Source organism: Stomoxys calcitrans, chromosome 3, assembly GCF_963082655.1.
Source record: "Stomoxys calcitrans chromosome 3, idStoCalc2.1, whole genome shotgun sequence".
Taxonomy (NCBI): domain Eukaryota; kingdom Metazoa; phylum Arthropoda; class Insecta; order Diptera; family Muscidae; genus Stomoxys; species Stomoxys calcitrans.
In genome coordinates, this window is record NC_081554.1 from 196,145,399 (window position 1) to 196,168,388 (window position 22,990).

At 40.9% G+C, this 22,990-nt stretch overlaps 1 protein-coding gene across 1 annotated transcript in view; it reads right to left on the bottom strand.

The window, feature by feature from the left end:
* LOC106091509 (uncharacterized) overlaps positions 1-22,990 on the bottom strand; it is a 42,713-nt gene that overhangs the window by 13,596 nt on the left and 6,127 nt on the right. Inside the window, exons 2-3 of the mRNA XM_013258046.2 lie at positions 4,388-4,628; positions 32-312 (exon numbers count right to left, since the gene is read on the bottom strand). Of these exons, the coding sequence (XP_013113500.2) occupies positions 32-312; positions 4,388-4,628 (522 nt within the window). The remainder of the gene's footprint in view (positions 1-31; positions 313-4,387; positions 4,629-22,990) is intronic.

Genomic DNA, 22,990 nt, shown 5'->3' on the forward strand with positions numbered 1-22,990 from the left:
GGAATTTATGGGATTATACTCCATCACTTACACTTCATAGATTTTGGTACCGTTACTTATTAAGTCGTTGTCGGTCTGAACTCCCATCTCGATTTTCTCGGCCTTGAGCACCTCACACTCATGCCACAGCTCATGGGTACGAGCCTCAAACGTCTCCGAGAGTTCCATGTGTAACAGTTCATGCAAATGCTGTTCGCACAAACCGAAATTACGCATTTTTAAGGCACAAGAGGCTTGACGCAGTTTAATCAATGGATGATACTCCTCCGGATAACCCAAATCCAAAGCACACAAACAGTCATCATACGCTTGCTGCAAATAAAATACACAAACATACACACACACACCAAACAAATTATTAACCAACTTGTATGGTTGAAAGGATGGATACCCTCATTAGACCAACTCGTGTGACATGACATTTAACTAACCACTGTGATTGTGATTGCAGCTAGAGTGCCATATGACAAAATTTGAACAATAGTTAAGAATGCCTTAAGTTCAGCTTGGCTGAACAACAACAACACACAAAAGTTTAGCCAAATCGTAAAAGAAGTGGACCTTTTGGATGTCAAGAAGTCCAAACGAGTGATCGGTTTTATGACAGCTATATCAGGTTATGGAACGATTTGAATCATAATTGGCATGGTGAAAAATAATAAAGGGGCCTCTTTTTCATAGCCGAGTTCGAACGGTGCACGATGGCCCAATGACCAGTTTGACTAAAAGTTTTTTTTTTATCTTAGCAATCTTAAAAATACAAACAGGGTTTTATGCCTTTGAGTTTGGAAAGACCAAAACCAAAATATTGGATCTAGGTGGCAACTCTGTATTTAGAAATTATATGGTATAGTTGTTGTTGTTGCAGCAGTTTTTTGAGTTCTATCTTTCGTCTGCTTGATTCTGTTGAGTGTCAAGATCCAGAAACTCTGCGACTAATTTTTGGTGCGTTCACAGGATCTGGGTCTGAGTTGGGTGGGTCTGGCTGGACAGTTAAACAGTTAAACAAGTGACGTGTGGCGTGTAGTCCCTGGTCAAAGTCGGGACATACATCTTGCACGTCGGCATCAATTCTTGCTCTGGCTGCATCTGCCAGAACGTAATTGAGCCAAAACTACTCTGGTATGCCGGGGGAGGCGTGCAATGGGAGGCGGTTGTTCTCCAAGGACTACAATTACCCGGTAGCTATATACAGCATCTGCTACCGTGTTTGCATGAATGTCGTCTAGACCCGCTTGATATGCCGCTTGATCTAGAGGTTCTCTCTTGTAGCACTGAACCTCAAGCTCTAGATCATGTAGATCTACCTTAAGGCTTCTAGGCGGTGGATATCTATCCACAAGATGATGATTTGGATGGTCTCTGCGACAGCATCCCAAAGGGTATTACTTAGACAGCATGTAGTTATGTCTTCGCACTGGTAGGTTTTATGTCTCCTGATGGAGTTGGTCCACATGAGAACAGCCCGTCGCAGTTCAGAGGGCGACATTCTGACAGATCCGAATTTTATTCCACTGCGTGTCACAGAGCTGACGAGACCACACTGGCGCTGCATAACTTACCAATGACCTCCAATTGCTTTGGTCAACAAGGTCTATTTGTCTGCTCCGCAGTTGCTGCAACCAAGTGACTTGAGGACCATGTTTCTTTTTTTGACTTTATCGCAAATTGCTGTGGCAGGTGGGGAGAATGTGTAAGAGTTGTCAAATTTGACGCCAAGTATTTTGAGACACTTGATGGTCGGAATCATTTCTCCATCGACCATCATTTTTAGCTCGGCATTCACTCCACGTGGCTGAAGATTTGGTGGCAGGTTTCTTGCAGCGAAATATGAGGCAAGTTCGTTGAGGTAGACGTTCAACCTATCACAGATGTCTACAATTTGGTGGCAGATTCCTTGCAGCGAAATATGAGGCAAGTTCGTTGAGGTAGACGTTCAACCTATCACAGATGTCTACAATCGGTGGGGGCCTGATGTCATGATCGTACAATCGTCCGCATATGATACGATTTCCATGCCGTCTGGAGGGGGTGGAATGAAGGAGGTTAAACAGTGCTGAAGATATCACCCCGCCTTGGGAATTCCCTGTTTCACTCTACGGTGCTTCGACTTCTTATCCCTCAAATCCACAAATGACTGGCGACCACACAGATAATTCGCTACCTAGCGTTTCAGACCTGGCTGTAGGGACGTGTTGACGATGTCCTCAAACAGTTTGGCATGGCTGACCGTGTCGAATGCCTTCGATAGGTCCAGTACTACGTGGAACGTCCTATCACATGGCCTGGGCTTATTGATGACATGCAAAGCAGTTGTTGTGCACATGCTGATGCCCAGCGAATGGAAATTCTCCAACGAGGCTTGGGAGGAGTAATGCCTCAAGCGTCTTTGCTACTGGAGAGAGAAGGGAGATCGGTCTGTACGACACCCCCAAACTCGGGTCCTATCAAGGTTTAGTAGCTGAATCACTCTGCCCATTTTTCAGACATCGGGAACTATGACAGTGCTCAAAGACAGGTTGAGGACAGTAGTAAGGTATTGAACTCCAGGTAAATCCAGATTCTTCAGCATCAGTGTAGAGATTCTGTCGGGGCACAACGCCTTAGATGATTTGGCGCTACGGTGACATTCGTAACTTCGCCCACGGTAAATTGCGATGCCTGTCCATCGGATTCGGATTCGGCGAATTGCCTCCTTGCCCTGTCACTCTCGGGATGCACAATAAACTGGCAGTTGAACAAACTGGCGCATCACTTCGGTTCATTCACGGTTACTTCGCCAAAAGTGACTGAGGTCCTGCCATCCGTTTACCGCGGTTCGAGAGTGACTTAACAGTAGACGACAGCTTGACTAAACCGGTTACATTGTTACGTTGCTCCAAGTGTTTCAGCTAAAAATTCCGCCCATGTTCGTTGACTATCCTGTTTATTTCCAGATTCAGCTCACTGATTCTTCGGCGAGTACCATTGCCTTCGCCGGGAAATTGGACCACACTTGGGGTATTCGACCGGCTGATACAAGGCGAGCGGCCACTGCTGCGCTAATGATGTCTCGGAATTTCCTCTAGGCAACCAGTACATCCGAGGGGGCGGCAGTTCACTGAAACGGCGATTGGTGTACTCTCTGAAGTCAGCCCAATCGGTCTTCTTCTGATTGATAAACGTCCGGCGCTCAGAGGTTATAAAGTCGGGTGCCAAAGCTGTTTTCTATTTATACACTACACTACCACTGTGGTACAGGGTATTATAACTTTGTGCATTTGTTTGCAACGCTAAGATGGAGACGAGGTAAATATACCGATCGGCTTAGAATCACATCCTGATTCGATCTATGTATGTCCGCCTGTCCGTCTGTCTGTCCATGTATTCTTGTAATCAAGGTACAGGTCACATGTGTTCTCCGATTGTCATAAAATTTTGCAAAAGTTTCTTGGTTCATGGACGAACACAATTGATTTTGAAAAAAAAAAACGCTTCAGATTTAGATATAGCTTCCATATACATCTTCCATCCGATATGGCCTTTGAAGGCTATAGTGTGCCAAATTTCATCAAAATCGGATCAGATTTAGATATAGCTTCCATATATATCTTTCAGCCGATCTTTACAAAGTTTTGCATGAGATGTGTCACTTGACATCCCTATATTTTATTTGACGTCCAAATATGTGCGCAAAATTTCATCAAAATCGGTTCAGATTTAGATATAGCTCCCATATATTTCTTCCATCCGATATAGCCTTTTAGGGCTATAAAAGCCACAATTTTGATCCGATCTTTACAAAGTTTTGCATGAGATGTTTCATTTGACATCCCAATATTTATTAAAAATTTCATCAAAATCGGATTAGATTTATATATAGCTCCCATATATATCTTTCATCCGATATGGCCTTTAAGGCTGTAAGAGAATCTTTCAAGGTTCTATTCAATATATCAATTATATGCAAGTAGAGTCGGTAGTGTAGGGTATTGTATAGTCGTCTCCGCCCGACTTTTGCCTTTCCTTACTGGTTTTTAAATATCTCCTTCTTGCCGAATGGCCCTACTTAGCTTTTGGTTACAATCAAAGCCCATTTGGGGCACATTATTAGGCATTCAAGGAAAATGTTCGTCCAACCCACAATTATGGAATGGAATAATGGTTGCTAATGCAAGGAATATGAAAATGAATACGAAATAATTATATGCATGTGACACCGAGTTTTGGTCTGTGGGTATAGTAGGTAAAGTCCACCAACACTGTCACTGTTACAAAGCAACAAAGCTACCACAAAGAGGTCCTTTCATTGTGGTTGCACCTATTTTGGTTTGTTTAAGTCTGCATGGCAGTGTTTCTTCCCTTTGTGTTACCCCGCTGCTGCTGCTGCTGCAGTTGATGTCCTTACCTCATACATGCCGCAGTCATGCAATACTGTGGACCTATTTGCGTGCGCCATGGCGGCTGCTATACTATCTTGCGATGGCGCCAAAAATATTGCTTCCGTATAGAGGTCACAGGCTTTGAGAGCATGTCTTTCTTTGCGATAGGAATCATTGCCGGCTTCTCGCATCCTTCTCGATTCTTCGTCCGATTTGAAATCCTCAGTTCTGGCGCGGAGTTGTTGAAACCATTCAATAACCAACGATCTGAAAAATGGAAAAAGGAAACAAAGGATAATTTGTGTAACAGATTCAAGGACAATTTTTTGTTGGACACTTCTCACAATCAAAATGAAGAAATAAACAGTTTATAATGAATTGGTAGATTTTCTATGATGTAATGCGTGCTGCTAGATACCAAAGGAATTTCTCTAATGGTATGCGATTTGATAAACATGTAACAATACTTTGATATCATCCTTGTGGGTTGAGGTGCAAGGAAAGTAATATGGATTATTTTTAGTCTTCTTAAGAAAATCGATTTTTTTAAACCAGAAAAACTAGTTAATTTATTTTTCTTTATTGCGTTTAGGAACCACTGCACTTATTTTTTAACTTGAGTTTAAAAATGTATACAAATATATGACAAAGTCAATGAAACAGTCATCGCAGCCGAATCGAGAGATGAGGACAGCGGGATGACGGCAGAAGTGGCGATGGATTTGCTAAGCTCACAAGCGGACCGAGAAAGCGATCCGGGGCACGACGAATGAGACAGAGGAATATGCACCGGCAGGCCAATCGGGTGAAAGTGCAGTATGCTTGAAGGGATAGAACTGATATTCTAAGCACTTCCAAGCATAACGCTGCTAAAATGCTGCAGAAGAAAAAAAGAGCTCTCTGCTTTCAAGTACTCCGGGAAAAGCAAGCTAGCCCTCCCGCAATGGAGACTCCAGACAGTGTCTTGCGGACGGAGACAAAGTTGGAACTGGAACGAAGGAAGAGTCGTCATGAAGGAATGTGACTTCCAGAATGAGACCACAGCCAACACGGAAGGGGAAGATGGCCACTGAGAATGGTAAGGAGCCGCCCTCTTACGCCAGAGTGGCAAGGAAACACAATGAGATAAGCTGACTTATGCAGTCATCAATCCGATATTGATGTGTGCATCTGGTAGGGTTTCACCAGATCATCGGTCCCAAGTGGTTAACGAGCGCATTTTCAAACATGTGTGGAACTCTGTAGAGGGTCCACCCAAACAAATGATGAGCTGCGAGTATAGAGGGGACATCTTCATGCTGCGTTTTGCGTCGGCAGAATGTATTGATACCGTCAAAAAGATCGGTGGAACCATTCAAGCTCTCTGGGAGGCTAGGATAGGCAAAAATGCCGTCTAACAAACAGGGGGCTGACGACGAGACCATCGCCGACTGTCTCAATAACGGGAAGACTACGATAAGCAAAGATCCTAATATTAAAACATTAGGCAGTTCGGGGGTGAGAGACGCAACACAGCCTAACGAACAGGTACCTGACGATGGGACCATTACGGACTAAATGAAGAACACTAGGATTGGCAAAGAACCTAATACTGAAACATCAGGCAGTGCAGTGACAGGAAAATCAATGCAACCTAAAGAACAGAAAGCGGACGATGAGACCATCACCGGCTCCAAGCAAGCCCATTTACTCAAGATTTGGAAGACTAGGATAGGCAAAGATCCTGCATTGCATACCGGAAACTCAATATAGCCTAACAAACAGGAACCTGACGATGGAGCCATTACCGGCATTATCAAGAAGACGGAAGACTAGGATAGGCAAAGAACCTAATACTGAAACATCTGGCAATGCAGTGACAGAAAAGTCAATGAAGCCTTAAGAACAGGGAGTGGACAGACCATTACCCACTCCCAAGACGTCCATTTAATGGAGGACCAACGATTGAGGTCATCAAATAAACCTCCATCGGAGCGAGACAGCTACACACGCTCTGATGGAGAAAATCAGAAAGGACAAGATTCATATTGCCTTAATTCAGGAGGCATGGACGACCTGGAACAAAGTTTCTGGACTGAACCATATCAATTACCGATTATTCTATGCAAACACTGGTACTCGGTCAAGGACCTGCGTCATTTGTCATAAAAATTTGAATTGTATATTTTCCCCAGAATTTTCAACGTCGGATGCAACAGTGGTGAGACAGGGAGACTGTGTAGCATACCTGGCATCACTTTATCTCCCTTTCGTCTATCCGACACCGCCATCTACGTCGAAGCTTCAACGGTTGGTAAGGAAAGCAAAATAGACAGGAAATTAGGTACTAATAGGGTGTGATGCAAAGTGTCACCACATTTCGTGGGGTAGTACCAACATAAATTAGCGGGACCAACCCTTGGCAGAATTCTTGAATACTAACGACCTAATAACACTTTATATTGATAACACCGCTGCCTTTGTTAATAGAATTGGGGAGGAGGTTTTAGATGTGACAATATGTCCGGAAAATCTAATTGATGAGGTTCAGGATTTGAGGAGCATTCCTTCTCAGACCATCGCTACATTAGGTTTAGAATAGCACGGTCTGCGCGAATCCAATAAGCTTCTGTAATAAATTGAAAACCAACTGGCCTAAATTCGGAAGACTACTCAGAAGAAGACAAGGTGATTTTGATTGTCCAAGTATAGAAGGCATCGACGACAATGTCAACATGATTACGACTGCACGAGTGGAGTCTTTGGAAGATAGTTGTCCTCTTCGGGAAAGGAAATCAGCCTAAGAAAAACATTGGGGGGATTCGCAATATTCTGAAAGAGGTCCGCCGACTTTTAAACAGAGCACGTCGTAAAAAAAGCGGAAGTATATTGAGATGGTAATACACACGGCTCAAGTAATACAATACAATTATCAGAGCGGCAAAACGTGCCTCCAGGAAGCTTTTCCCCGAACAGTTTGAAAGCGCTAATGACGCCGCCAAGATGAAAAAGTTTCTCTCAAAAACCCATGTCCAAACTGAATCTTTAGAAGACGACATGGGAGTGAGAGGACAACAGAGGACATGTTGAGGCTTTTGATGAAAACCCTCAAAAAAAAGGATACGACGGAACCCACGGAGGCACCGGAATCTTTGAAGTTTGAGGTTGATCGAAGGCTTATCATAACGGCAATTATGGAAAAGGAAACAATAAGGTGCTTCCTAACATTCCTAAGTCACCCAGACACGATGGAAGAAAACAGACTATCTGGCATATGGCACACGACTGGGCGAGACCTACGGGTCTCCACCCAGAGAAGAGAAGAGAAATCTGCCTGTTCACGAGTAAGATGAAGGTGGGCCAATTTGACGCACCACTTTTTTTCAATCGAACGATTTCGATATCTGAAAAGGTCAAATACTTAGGTGAGATTTTGGACAGGGCACTGATATGGAAGTGTCACATTCAGGAGCGTACCAAGAAGGCTCACAGATGATGGGCACTATGTAGACGGGCCGTAATCTCGATATGGGGCCTGAATCCGAGGATAGTCAATTGGCCCTACAGGAGCGTGTTTAGACCGATAGTTACTTAGTAGTTTGATGGACTGCGATGGAGAAGATGTAACATAAGGTTAATACAATAGGTTCAGAGAACACGAGGCTACTAGGGGCACTGAAGACTATTCTAGATATCCGACCCATAGACATACAGATTAAGTGCGAGCCAGCTACTGCGGCTATGAGACTTAAGGCTATGGGAGAATGGATTGAAGATAGGAGCAGCTCATACCATCGCGGTTTAATCGAGGGACGTTAGGAAACCTGGAAGGAATGGAAGAGGTTTCCGATCGGATACCTGAGACGACACTTGACGTCGGATGCGAGGTACTGGTACCAGCGGAACAGTCTTGGATTGACGGAACCCTAGTGATGTAATCTGGAAGATTATGTTACACGGATGGATCAAAGGTAAAGGACAGAGTTGGCCTGGGGGTCTACATTGAGAACCCAGGGATTGAGATCTGTTTTGGACTACCTGACCAAAATACGGTTCTACAGGCGGAGATCAGGGCGATCACGGAAGTTTTATTAAAAATGCATTTACTTTCTTTTAAAAAATCCGCAATTACTTTTTGGGTAACCCAATAGTATCAACTGAGTCACTTAATGACGCTCCGACTTCCAGTACGATTTTGTAAATGTTTTTTTCTTTCAAACTCATTTTATATAATTCTAACCCTTTACGTGCGCGCTGGGCAAAAATTCACCATTTCGTACTTTTTAGTACCTTAACGTACGAATAGCACCGAATTCCGTCTTATTCTGTTCGTGTATTTCATGATTTAAGCTTTAGCCGATTCAACCAGTCGGTCAGTCAATCAGTCATTCACGCATATCTTTGATCTATGTAGAGATGTAATTTGAAGCCCGCAGTTCCCGATTTAAACCATTTACAATGAAATACTTGTTGTTCCTAATTCCTTAGAAGTTTGACTTGGTCCATTTTTCCAAATCGCATTTCGCAATGGGCTTCTGAAGACTTCTTTTTCAACTACTTTCGTTTCTGGACGCCTGCAGAAAAGTAGCAAATGAAGTCACCCATAAGCTATTATTATTAACAGCAATGATTAGAAAAGAAAAATCCAAAAAATTCTTCAAGCAAACATTTTGAAACTGCGTAAGTCATCAATGCAGACAGGGCAAAAGACGTTGGCAAACTAAGGCTATTTATGTCCATACTTGGCATTTAAAAGTTCAAGGAACGATGGACATGTTACGAGACAATTATGTCGAATTGTAAAGACTGTGTAAAAATGACAAAGACAAGAGGCTTTGGCTGGGTATAACACAAATGGCAGCTCAGACCAAATTCTCTCGCTTGGCATGAACCGAAACAGCGAGCGTTGGACGATTAAGTGCCTCGATAATAGAAAAATGAAGGAAATTACAAAAAAAAAAAAACTAAAGCGGCTGACTGACCGAAATGTGGGCGAATGATGGTGGTGGTATGGTCAAGGAAGGCATGGTAATAACACCAACAACCAAGCCATGAAATATGAGCAAAGGAAATCTGTCATAAATTTAGATTTTCCCATAAAACCCATGCGAATGTGGTACTCCATGCCAAAAAGATTTTAATTTCAAACAGTGACAGTGATTCATATTCATATTGGACCAAAAAAGGACCCAATTGTGTCTAGGCCTAAGGCCTGGGTATAGGGGCTTGAAAAAGGCCTGAACAAATAATCAATTAAAGTCGACTTGCAAGGATTTTTCGGCACGAACCAATAGTTATGACCCCCTTTGCCATAGACTTTTATTGGGGAGGAAGGATACTAGAACAAACCATTAATTAAGTATCGAAATGTCAGTTTGCCAAAATGCAAAACATTCCAAGTGACTATCCAACATGTTTACTACAGCTATTTTTATGAATATCCACTTGTGTATGTGTGTGTGTGAGTATGTACATCCTGTTCCGGTTCGGTAGCCTCATATAATGTAGGTCTTGCAATCAGAGTTGCCATTTTATAGGGGATTTTTTGCAAAAGTTGTCAATTATTATTAAAATCAAATTTTTAATAAAAGTTTTTAAGATAATTAAATTTAAAAATTTAAATTGGGGCTATGGTTTTATGCTAATCCCACTTCGAAAAAATGGAACATTTTTTATGCAATTTTTTTCTAAAATATAAAAATTGCCTAATGATAATACCCACCACCATATGATAGAGGGTAGAGATGAGCGAGTGAATAACGCGTGAGTCACGAGATTCGTGAGTGAGATCCAAATGAAATTAAAATTCTTCGTGCGTGAGTGGAATGAGTGAAATCATGCTCACGATACTTATCACGAGACACGCACGACTCACGGGGCACTCACGACGAAACGCTCCGTGTGTCTGTCCGTCCGTGTGTTTAATGTGTGAATTCAAATTCTTCGTGCGTCAGCGTGAGTCAGTGAAATCATGCATAAAAGCCGCATTTTTTGTCTGATTTCGCTGAAATTTGAAATAAAGGGCCCCGATATTCAAACCGAATATGGCCCATATAGGACCATATATACATATAGCTGCCATATAGACCGATATGCCGGTTTAGGGTATTAAGTCCGCAACAGGCGCATTCATTATCCGATTTTGACGAAATTAAAAATAGCGAGTTGTTTTAAGCGTTCCGACATCCGATTAAAATATGGTTTAGAACGGATCTGCTGATTTAGGGTCTTAAGCCAAAAAAAAAACCATTTCGCTGATTTTTAAATAGTCAGTATGGCGCAGATCGGTCTATATTCAGATATAGCTGCCATGTAGAGCGATCTGCCGATTAAGGATCTTGAGCCCATAAAAGCTGCTTTTATAACCCGATTTCGCTGAAACTTGAAGCATTGAGTTGCTTTAAGCCTTCCTTCATCACATCTAACTATGGTCCAGATCGGACAATCTTTAGCCACATAGACCGATTTAAACCTTGAAAATCGCAATTATTATCCGATTTCGCTAAAATTTGTAAGAGTGAATTGTTTTAAGCTACCCGACATCGGTCTCAAATATGGTTCAGATCGGACTATATCTAGATATAGCTGTCATATAGAACGATCTGCCGATTAAGGGTTTTTATCCCCTAAAAGACGCAATTTGTATCTGATTTCGCTGAAATATGAAATAGTAAGATGATTAAAGCTTCCCGATTTCCGACTTAAATATGTCTCAGATCGGTCTTTATTCAGATATAGCTGCCATATAGACCGATCTGCCGATTTAGTGTCTTTAGCCAATGAAAGCTGCATTTATTACTCGATTTCGCTGGAATTTGGCAAAGTGAATTGTATTAAGCTTGCCGACGTCCGACGTGTCCAGATTAGACGATATTTAGATATAGCTGCCATATGACCGAATTTTCAATTTGGGGTTTTAATCCCATAAAAAGCGGATTCATTGTCCGATTTCCCCGAAACTGTGACTTGTATAGCCCCCATGTGCTTATTACTGTGGATATGATAGTGGAGTTGCTATAAAAGAGGATGGTTAAGTTATCCATGGTGGTGGATATCCAAAGCCTGATTTTGAATTGGATTTTAAAATATAAAAAGGCATTTGGGAATAAAACACGTATTTAATATCCAAATACGGTACCAAAGATGAAATATTCACTCATTCATCCTGCGAATCAGATATACGATCTTCCCGAGGAGCGAGCATAGATTTGGATCCATACCTTGTTGCAGCAAAGGTTCACAACCATCTTCGTGGGGCGAGACGTCGACAAGCTACAAACACAACAGATGGCAAGAACATATTTTAATAGACTGACCCAATCGCACAATTGCTCACTTCATGGGAAATGCCTCAAAATCCGTACTTGGGTACCAGAAGCCTACCCCAAGAAACTCATGGTACTAATAAGAGGGTCGAAATGCTACTGGAGCCAGGAACGCGGCATAAAGGCCAACCCTGCAATTATTAGTAATGAAGAACAGGAGTCAAATTTCACTCAAGAATCAAACGGATGTCTTTGATATAGACACATCTTCCTGCAGAGACAAGACTTTAAGTCCGGAAATCGGTCTATATATCGGCTATATATAACTAAGATTCGATTTTATGAGATCAGATGGTCAGGTTTATATACAGAGAATACGAAATCATCAAAAATTTGTTGAAAAAGATTTCATTACCAAAATATTTGAAAATGAAACAAATATCCAAAAAGGTATTTATTGGGTAAATCAATAAATACCATTGGGTATGTAAAAACTCATCTCTATCCATATGGAGTAGTTGTAATTGCCGTCGCAGGCAATCAGCGGTATCGAGTGGAGAGTCCCAGTGAGAGGAAGGGTGGCACCGGCTCTTGCTAAATTATTGAGTGCCTATGATGCTCTAAAAAAATTTCAGCGGTGGTTTTCCCCTCCCAGAAGCTGAGGTACTTTGCCATGTAAAAAGATCTCTCCAAAGAGATGTCGCACTGCGGCACGTCGTTCGAACTCGGCTTTAAAGAGGAGGCCCCTTATCATTGAGCTTAAAATAGAATCGGCGGCGTCAATTTATTATGCATCCCGAGAGTGACAGGGCTCGACGGAGAGACATTCGTCGTACCCGTGGTCGAAGTTACAAATGTCATCCGTGGCTCCAAGTCATTTAAGTTTTTACAACCGTCCCAAATTGTTTTTATACCCACCATCGAAGGATGGGGGTTTATTCATTTTGTCATTCCGTTTGCAACATATCGAAATATCTATTTCAGACCCTATAAAGTATATATATTCTTGATCAAGGTAAAAATCTAAAACTATCTAGCTATGTCCGTCCGTCTGTTTGTTGAAATCAGTCTTTACAAATAGAGATATTGAGCTGAAACTTTGCACAGATTCTTTTTTTGTCTATAAGCAGGTTAAGTTCGAAGATGAGCTATATCGGACTATATCTTGAATAGCCCCCATATAGGCCGATCCGCCGATTTAGGGTCTTAGGCCCATAAAAGCCACATTTATTATCCGATTTTGCTGAAATTTGGGATAGTAGGTTGTGTAAGGCTATTCGACATCTTTCTTCAATTTGGCCTAGATCGGTCCATATTTAGATATAGCTGCCATATAGACCGATCTCTCGATTTAGGGTCTTGCGGCCATAAAATGCGCATTTATTGTCCGATTTTGGCAAAATTAAAGACAGTGAGTTGTGCTACTCAATACTCTTCTTCAATATGACCCCTATAGGTCCATATTTGGATATAACTGCCATATAGACCGATCTCTCGATTTAAGCCTTTGGGCCCATAAAAGGCGCATTTATTTATTTAAGTTAAACCCCTCGACATACTTCTGCAATATGGCACAGATCGGTCCAGACTTGGATATAGTTGCCATATAGACCGATCTCTCGATTTAAGGTTTTGGGCCCATAAAAGGACCTATAAAAGGCGCATTTATTGTGGGATTTTGCCGAAATTTTGGACATTGAGTTGTGTTGGGCTCTTCGACATTTTCCCAAGTCGGTCCAGAATGAGATATATATAGCTGCCATATAGACCGATATATCGATTTAAAGTCTTGGCCCCAAAAAAGGCGCATTTATAATCCGATTTCACTCAAATTTGACACAGTGACTTATGTTAGTCTTTAGAACATCCGTGTTGTTTATGTTTCAAATCGGTTTATTTTTAGATATAGCTACTAAAAAGACCAATATTTTGCTATATACAATTGAACAATGACTTGCACTTATTAGTATTTGGTGCAAATCGGAACATATTTCGATATATCTACTATGGGGCCAAGACGCTTGAGAGACTACTCCTCCCGAGCCTCGTTGGAGAATTTCCATTCGTCAAGCGTCAGCATGGATTTCGTAGACTACATAGCACAACAACTACTTTGTAGGCCATGTGATAGGACTGTCCTCGTAGCACTGGACCTATCGAAGGCATTCGACACGTGCAGCCCTGCTGACAAAGAAGCCTTGTAGGCCACTTAGGTTAGGTTAGGTTGAAAAGAGGGTGCAGATATTAATCTGCCCCATGCCACTATGGACATACACCTAAGCCAGTAATCGGCTTGTTGTGCGCTCTAACCTCTAAAAAGAAAATTTTAAGTTTGGAATTCCGTGCTACTCACAAAATCCTTAATTGTTTTCAATACTACTCCCCTAAGTTGGTTCATGTCTGGTATAAGTGAGCTCGTAGACCTATGTGTCCCGTAATGATACCAATAGCTATACCGACCTCCTACTTACTTCATTTCAGTAATAGCCTTGTCTTCTCACGATCTGGATCACCCCATAGGATTTTCGCCGTCCTACCGACCGTTTCGCTGTTCCACAATATAGCGTCCGCTTCGTCGCCCACTCCCTTAACTCGGACTGCGTCGACCCGAAATGCTTCGGGTTAACCAAGTTTATTGACGACAGTCATCTGGCCTTCACCGCCAAAACGTCTGCCCTTTCATTACCCCTTACTCTGTTAAGGCCCGGTACCCAAACGATTCGGGTTTGCCATCCTAAGAGAAGGCGTTAATCTCCTGTTCGTGACCTTACCGTCCTGGTTGTTATTGCCCTTATGGCAATTTTACTGTCGGTAAAGATGTTCATACTCGACTTTATCCGATCGGAAACCTCTTCCCTTCCTTCAAGGTTTCCTATCGTCGTCTCGATTATATCACAATGGTATGAGCTGGTCCCATCCGTAGTCCATTCTCCCATCGCCCTAAGTCTCATAACCGCAGTGGCTTCTTCACGTTTAATCTGCCCTAGTGGGCGTGGGCCGCATCGCACCGCCTATGCCGAGACAACATGTTCTCTGAAGCTGTTGTGTGGTCCTTATGTTGCACTTTTTCTCTATAGCACTCCACCAAACTACAGAGGCGTAAATAAGTATTGGTCTAATCACGCTCCTGTAGAGCCAGTGGACTATCCTCGGATTCAGGCCCCATTTCGAGACCACTTACAAAGCAATTGGCCAGTCAGTGGTAAGTAATGCAGCGCCAGTGTGATCTCCCAGCAATGTGACACGCAGTGGAATAATATTCAGATCTGTCAGAATGCCACTCTTCGAACTGCGACGGGCTGTCTCCTCAGCCCTGCATCAGGAGACAAATATCTTACCCATTTGAAAACATAACTACAGGCTGTGTGTTGTGGATAGGTTTCCACCGCCCAGAAGCCTCAAGGTGAATTTATATGATCTAGAGCGTGAGGTTCAGTGCTTCCAGAGAGAACTTATAGATCAAGCGGTATATTAAGCAGGTCTGGACAACATGCATGCAGACACAGTAGCAGATGGGGTGAATGGCTAACAGGTGGATGTTGTCCTTGGAGAACGGCCGTCAGCCATCGCACCTGAAGAAATTGATTTCCCCCGGTAAGCCAGAGTAGTTCTGGCTCAATTACGATCCGGTAGATGCAGCCAGCCACCTCAACTCCTACAGAGCAACTACTGATATCAACGTGTAAGATGTTTGTCCCGATTGTAAATTGGGACCACACGACATCTGTTCAAATTCCCAGCCAGACCCACTCGACTCAGATCCAGATCCCTCTGTACACACCCCACCTAAGTGGCAGAGTTCCTGCATCAGGATATTCAACAGAATCAAGCAGACGAATGAAAAACACAACACAATGTTACAACCAGGGATTCGGAGCGGAGCACGACTAGAGCGTGATGGGGGGTGGAGTGCCGGAGCGGAGTTGAGATTGCAAGCCATCGCTGGTTACAACAACAACAATTTTGAAATAAAGCCTAGAACAATATTGGCTAACAGATGATATTTTGGATAAGAACAAGGCTTCCTCTCGATGGACGTAAATTACACTATACATGACGTTGTTCTTGTTGTTGTAGCATCGGGTCAATCCGGCAAGTACCAAGTATTGTTATATGCTTTCGAAGCATGCAAACGAGCCGTTTTTGGAGTGTTGAGAGAAAGATTCTTTGTTAAATGTATGGACCAGTCTGCATTTTATCTTACTATCGTTATTTTCCGGAAACCAAGTCGAGCGTTATGTCTTGGTGTTTATTCAAGACTCTTTTTATATTCCGTCGTGCAATTCGAACCCACTGTCCTTGTATTCCAGAACCTAATGAATTTTTTTAATTTTCGCCATATTTTGTCTTTGGAGAAAGTTTGTCTCATATTTTGTCCATTGTGAAAATTTCATCGCAATTTTGTCTTTAGAGTAATTTGTTATAAATTTTGATTTCAGTAAAAAAAATATTTAAAATTTTGTTTTCATTCGTTATGGCAGTTTCAAATAGCATGCAGTACCCGACTCCATCCTGAATGTGAAACCGAGGTTTTCCATTGTCTTCAACCACAACATCTGCCTCGGTGATAGTTTTTCGAGTCCCACGGACGCCTTTACTTGCGCATCGATGGTAACCAAAATGGGATTGTGGCCGTAGCCATCATTCTTCAGCACACCGATAATGAAAATTTAACAGTCATAGACACTGATTTGCAAACTTCTAAAGTTAAATGCAGTCATTGATAGTAAGAAAAACTGACTTAAGCTATCAATTGTGAAAATTTTTCATCAGCCTGCCTATCAATTTTATTGACAAATTGCCAAATTTGATAGAATCATATATATCGCCCAATGGCAACCCCGTTTGCAACAAAGCACAGATATTACTACGGCTACAACAAGCCATGTCCTGTCTATTGCACTTATGAGAGGGTAATATTGTGGGTGGGGAGAGGGGGGAGTACAACAAAGGACACTTGGTAAACAGAGGCGCCAAAATGGACGATATTGTAGTAAATTGACGGCACGGCCTTCCATCCTTACCGCCTGACTTTACGCCCCCTCACAACCACGGCCCGCCAAAAATGGAGAACTTTCGTAGGCCAGCTAGCCACCAGGCACAATGTTTTGATATTTTTTTCCTATCAAATCAATTTCAATTAAAAACACAAACATTAATGAAAAATTCAAAACACGAAACACGCCAATGCATGTGAAAGCACACTATAACACACCACTCTGAATCTCCGCTGTGCACGATAACACACGTGACCTTATTTTTGCCAAAAACCTAGAGGGTGAGAGCGTGGGAGTGTGGGAGTAAGAGAGCGGCATGCGGTATGAGAGGACAATTGCCTTAGGACAGGATTGGATAACACAACAAAACACCGAAGGAGCGAAAGGTGGATAGAAAAGAACCAAAACTTGTACAAAAGCGAATGGAGAGAAAATATGTGAGAGAAGGCATGGTTTTTGTAAGAACAGCAGCGATGTATAAAAAGGTAAGGTTTGTTAATATTTTGTACTTATTACCGAAAATGTTGGAAAAACAAAATTTCAAAGTAGTGTAGGGAAAATTGAGATACTATAAAAAAGTACGTAAAAAGGCATTAAGTTCGGCCGGACCGAACTTTGCATACCCACCACCTCTGGTATATATGTAAACCAACTTTCATCAAAATCGGCTGGAAAAATGATTAAAAATGTATGCACCCATTATCAGTTATATTGAAACATGTTTCGATTTGGACCAAATTCCGGCACGGACATTGAGTGGTCTAATAAATACAAGTCACTGTTCAAACTTGGTTCAATATTGTTCTTTTTGGCAGCTTTATCCAAATAAAGACCGATCTGAACCATAAAAGACACGAATGTCGAAAAGCCTAACATAAGTCACTATAATAAATTTCAGCAAAATCGGATAATAAATGTGCCTTTTATGGGGCCAGGACCTTAAATCTAAGACTCGGATGTCGACAAGCCTTACTTAAGTCACTATGTCAAATTTGAACAAAATCGGGCAAAAAATGCGCCTTTAATGGGCCCAAGACCTTAAATTGAGAGATCGGTCTATATGACAGCTATATCCAAATCTGAACCGATCTGTGCCAAATTGCATAAAGATGTGAAAAGCCTAACACAATTCACTGTCCCAAATTTCGGCGAAATCGGACAATAAATGCGCCTTTTATGGGCCAAAACCTTAAAAGAGAGATCGATCTATATGACAGCTTTATCCAAATCTGAGCCGATTTGGACCAAATTAAAGAAGGTTATTGAAGAGCTTAATATATCCTGGCGAGACCATCAGAAAAAATTTTCAGCGTTGGTTTTCCCCTCCTAATGCTGGCAACATTTGTGATTTCTTTCCTTCTTTCCAAAGAGGTGTCGCACTGCGGCACGACGTTCGGACTCAGCTATAAAAAGGAGGCCCCTTATCATTGAGCTTAAACTTGAGTCGGACTGCACTCATTGATATGTGAGAAGTTTGCCCCTGATCCTTAGTGAAATGTTCATGGGCAAAATTTGCATTTTGCACCATAACTCACTGTCCCAAATTTTTGGCGAAATCGGACAATAAATACGACTTTTATAGGCCCAAGACCTTAAATTGAGAGATCGGTCTATATGACAGCTATATCCAAATCTGAGCCGATCTGGCCCAAACTGTCCGAAATTTCGGCAAAATCGGACAATAAATGCGTCTTCTATGGGCCCAAAGGCTTTAATCGAGAAATCGATCTATATGGCAGCTACATCCAAATCTGAACCGATCTGGGCCAAATTGCATAAAGACGTTGAAAAGCCTAACACAACTCACTTTCCCAAATTTCGGCGAAATGGGACAATAAATGCGCCTTTTATGGGTCTAAAACCTTAAACGAAAGATAAATGTGCCTTTTATGGGTCTAAGACTTTAAATCGGCGGATCGATTTATGTTGGGCCTATATCTGATATAGCCCATCTTCGAACTTAACCTGCCTTTGGGCGAAAAAAGAATCTGTGCAAAGTTTCAGCTCAATATATCTATTTTTAAAGTCTGTAGCGTGATTTCAACAGACGGACGGACGGACAGACCGATAGGACATGGCTAGATCGTCTTAGATTTTTACGACGATCAAGAATATAAAGGGTGATTTTTTTGAGGTTAGGATTTTCATGCATTAGTATTTGACAGATCACGTGGGATTTCAGACATGGTGTCAAAGAGAAAGATGCTCAGTATGCTTTGACATTTCATCATGAATAGACTTACTAACGAGCAACGCTTGCAAATCATTGAATTTTATTACCAAAATCAGTGTTCGGTTCGAAATGTGTTCAAATTTTGACAAATTTTGTTCAGCGATGAGGCTCATTTCTGGTTGAATGGCTACGTAAATAAGCAAAATTGCCGCATTTGGAGTGAAGAGCAACCAGAAGCCGTTCAAGAACTGCCCATGCATCCCGAAAAATGCACTGTTTGGTGTGGTTTGTACGCTGGTGGAATCATTAGACCGTATTTTTTCAAAGATGCTGTTGGACGCAACGTTACGGTGAATGAACACATTTCGAACCGAACACTGATTTTGGTAATAAAATTCAATGATTTGCAAGCGTTGCTCGTTAGTAAGTCTATTCATGATGAAATGTCAAAGCATACTGAGCATCTTTCTCTTTGACACCATGTCTGAAATCCCACGTGATCTGTCAAATACTAATGCATGAAAATCCTAACCTCAAAAAAATCACCCTTTATATACTTTATAGTTTCGAAAATGGATATTTCGATGTGTTGCAAACGGAATAAGAAAATAAATGTACCCCCATCTTTCGGTAGTTTACATGAAAAAGGTATAGGTATTCTTTTTAATACCCATTTTGCTTATTAAAAAGAAAAAAATCTAATTTCCCCCATCTGTCATATCTGACACCGCAGTGGTGGAAATCAGAAAAAGGAAAGGATAGGGGGAGAAACAATATGTAATGCGTATATTAACATAATAATAACTATGGATAAGCGCAACTATTAACATGTGTGTTCCAATTATGCTCATAATGCTCATCGTGTCTATGATATATTAAACAGCACGTGAACAAATAACACATTTCCATTAACCAATTTTCCCACCATTTCGTTTCAAATTTATTCTGTAAACATAAAAATATCGGATATCGCCTTTTATCACGGGTACACGGTAGTATTCAGAGAAAAGATGTTAATAATTGCTACGAAGCCAGTAGAACATAAAAAACGCTTGATTATATTGGGTTGCCCAAAAAGTAATTGCGGATTTTTCATATAGTCGGCGTTGATAAATTTTTTCACAGCTTGTGACTATGTAATTGCGTTCTTTCTTCTGTCAGTTATCAGCTGTGACTTTTAGATTGCTTTAGAAAAAAAGTGTAAAAAAAGTATATTTGATTAAAGTTCATTCTAAGCTTTATTAAAAATGCATTTACTTTCTTTCAAAAAATCCGCAATTACTTTTTGGGCAACCCAATATATGAGTTGTCTGTTGCAGGGTTAAGTGGTTCATAAGCCATTTATTTGTTGCGAGGAAATACCCATACGTATGTATGTTAGTAAATATGAAATTCATATAGTAAATATGAAAAATATGAATGACACTGCTGCTAAAAATCTAGGAGCATTGAACTGTTTAAGATAAGTTCACAGATTTTATGAATGTTTCTCTAAAATTTTCCTCTTCCCATATTGAAGGCGCTCATATACATCTCGAAATGTTAAGGAGATAGAAGAAACTCAAGAAATAATTTCGAAGGAACATGGTTGTGAACGAAAGAACAAAAAATTGATACAATTGTCAATGAAGAATGTACCATTATAAAACAAGTAAAAGCGTGTTTAGTTCTGCCCTGCCGAATCATACATGCCCTCCACCATGGATAGCATTTGTCACGTTCTTTGCCCGGTATCTCTTTATAGGCAAACAAAGGATAATGGATATGAATTGGTATGCTATTGGAGCTATATGAAGTTATGAACCGATTCGGACCATACTTGGCTTGGATATTGGAGACTACGGAAGAAATCAGTGTGCACAATTTTAATCAAATCCGATAAGAATTGCACCATATGGAAGCTCAAGATTTACATTCGGGAAGTCGGTTTTATGGGTGCTATGTCAGGTTATGGACCGATTCAAAAAGTCATCGTTTGCAGTTTCAGCCAAATCTGATAAGAATTGCGCCCTCTAGGGTAAATCTGGCAAACTATCGATAATCGCAACTTTCGATATTTCTAATAATAAATACCGATATTATCGATACTATGGTTAATCATATTTCATCACCTATATCTGAATTGAAAATGAGAAGTAAAATCATGAGATCGATTTATATAGAAGTCAAATCAATGTATAGACCGAAATAAAAAAAATTAAAAAATCAGTTGAAAGTCATGAGAGAAATCATTGCTGTGTTTTCACATATCCACTTGCATCGACCTGATGTTCTTGCTCTATGTGAGACCCAGGTGCGTGAGGATTCTGAACCGCAGGACTTTCATATTCCTGAGTATCACACTCTATCCATTTTTTTTATACCCAGCACCACCACTGTGGTACAGGGTATTATTGTTTGCAACGCTAAGAAGGAAAAAGAGCTAGACCCTTCGATAAGTATACCGATCGGTTTAGAATCACTTCCTGATTCGATTTAGTTATGTCCATCTGTCGGTCCAAGGACGAACGCTATTGGTTTTGAAACAAGTAAAAGTTAGGCCGGGCCAAATATTGGATTTGGCTAAATATTAGATTCTGCTAAAAATTTATACAAAATAAATTTAGCTGAAGACCACATTTTTATTATATATACCAAACGTATGTCAAACCAGCAAAAATTAAAGCTTCTAGGAACCAAACATGAATGATTGAGGGACCGGTTTACATATGATTGAAGTCATTACAGAACATCACAAGCAAAATGTCAGCCAAATCCGGCAAAAATTGCGGCTTCCGTGGGGCTCGAAGTCAAATCGGCAGATCGGTCTATATAGGAGCTATGTCATATTATACACCGATATAGACCGTACTTGGCGCAGTTCTTGGACATAATAACGGAACACTATGTGCAAAATTTCAGCTAAATCGGACAAAAATTGCGGCTTCCGTGGGGCTCAAGAAGTCAAATCGGGAGATCAGTTTATATGGAAGCTATATTCAAATATAACCCATTTGGCCCATTTGCAATCCCCAACGATCAACATCAGTATTAAGAATCTGTGCAAAATTTCAAGCGGCTAGTTTTACGCGTTCGACCACTATCGTGATTTCGACAGACGGACGGACGAACATAAATGATGACTAGGTTAGTGGGTATAAAAAATCGATTTAAATTTAGATATAGCTCCCCTATATATATATTTCATCCGAAATGGCCTTTAAGACCGTAGTCGCCACAATTTTTATGCGATCTTTACATACAAAAGTATGTGGTGTTTTATTTGACATCCCAATGCGTCATCAAAACCGGTTCAGATGCGGATATAGCTTCCATATATACCTTTTATCCGATATGGCCTTTGAGAGCCTTAATCGGCACAATTTTAATTAACAATTTTATATATTTACAAAATTTAGTTCGAGATGTTTTATTAGGCTTCCCAAAACGTGTGCAAAATTTCATAAAAATCGGTTCAGATTCAGATATAGCTCCCATATATATCTTTCATGCGATATGGCCTTTGAAACCCGTAGTCGCCACAATTTTTATCCGATCTTTACACAATTTTGTATGCGGTGTTTTATTTGACGTCACACTGCATGTACAAAATTTCATATATAACTCGGTTCAGATTCGGATATAGCTCTTATATATATGTTTCATCCGATATGGCCTTTGAAGGCCGTAATCGGTACAATTTTGGTTCTATATTTACAAAATTTAGCTCCAGATATTTTAATTGACTTCCCAGTACTTCATCAAAATCTGATCAGATTTATATATAGCTCTCATAAATACCTTTCATCCGATATGGCTTTTGAAGTTTGTAAAGGGTGATTTTTTGGCTTTATCTCTTTGGCGACACTGGTTTAACAGCTCAAGTTTTGTTTCACTGTCGTGTTTTGTTTCACTGTCAAACATCTTTAGTTTGGTCTATAATTTAACCATGAATCGTAATACAAACGAACAACACTTGCAAATTATTGAATTTTATTATCAAAATGCGTGCTCTGTTAGAAAGTTCATCGCGCGCCTCTTCCATTCCATCGACGAAGCCCATTTTTTGCTCAAAATAAGCAGATTTGTCGATTTTGGAGTGAAGGTGAGCCAGAAACATTGCAAGAGCTACCAATGCATCCATTAAAAGTCACAATTTGGTGCGGTTAATGGGCTGGTGGCATCATTGGACCGTACTTCATCGAAGAAGATGCGAATCGTAACATAACTGTGAAT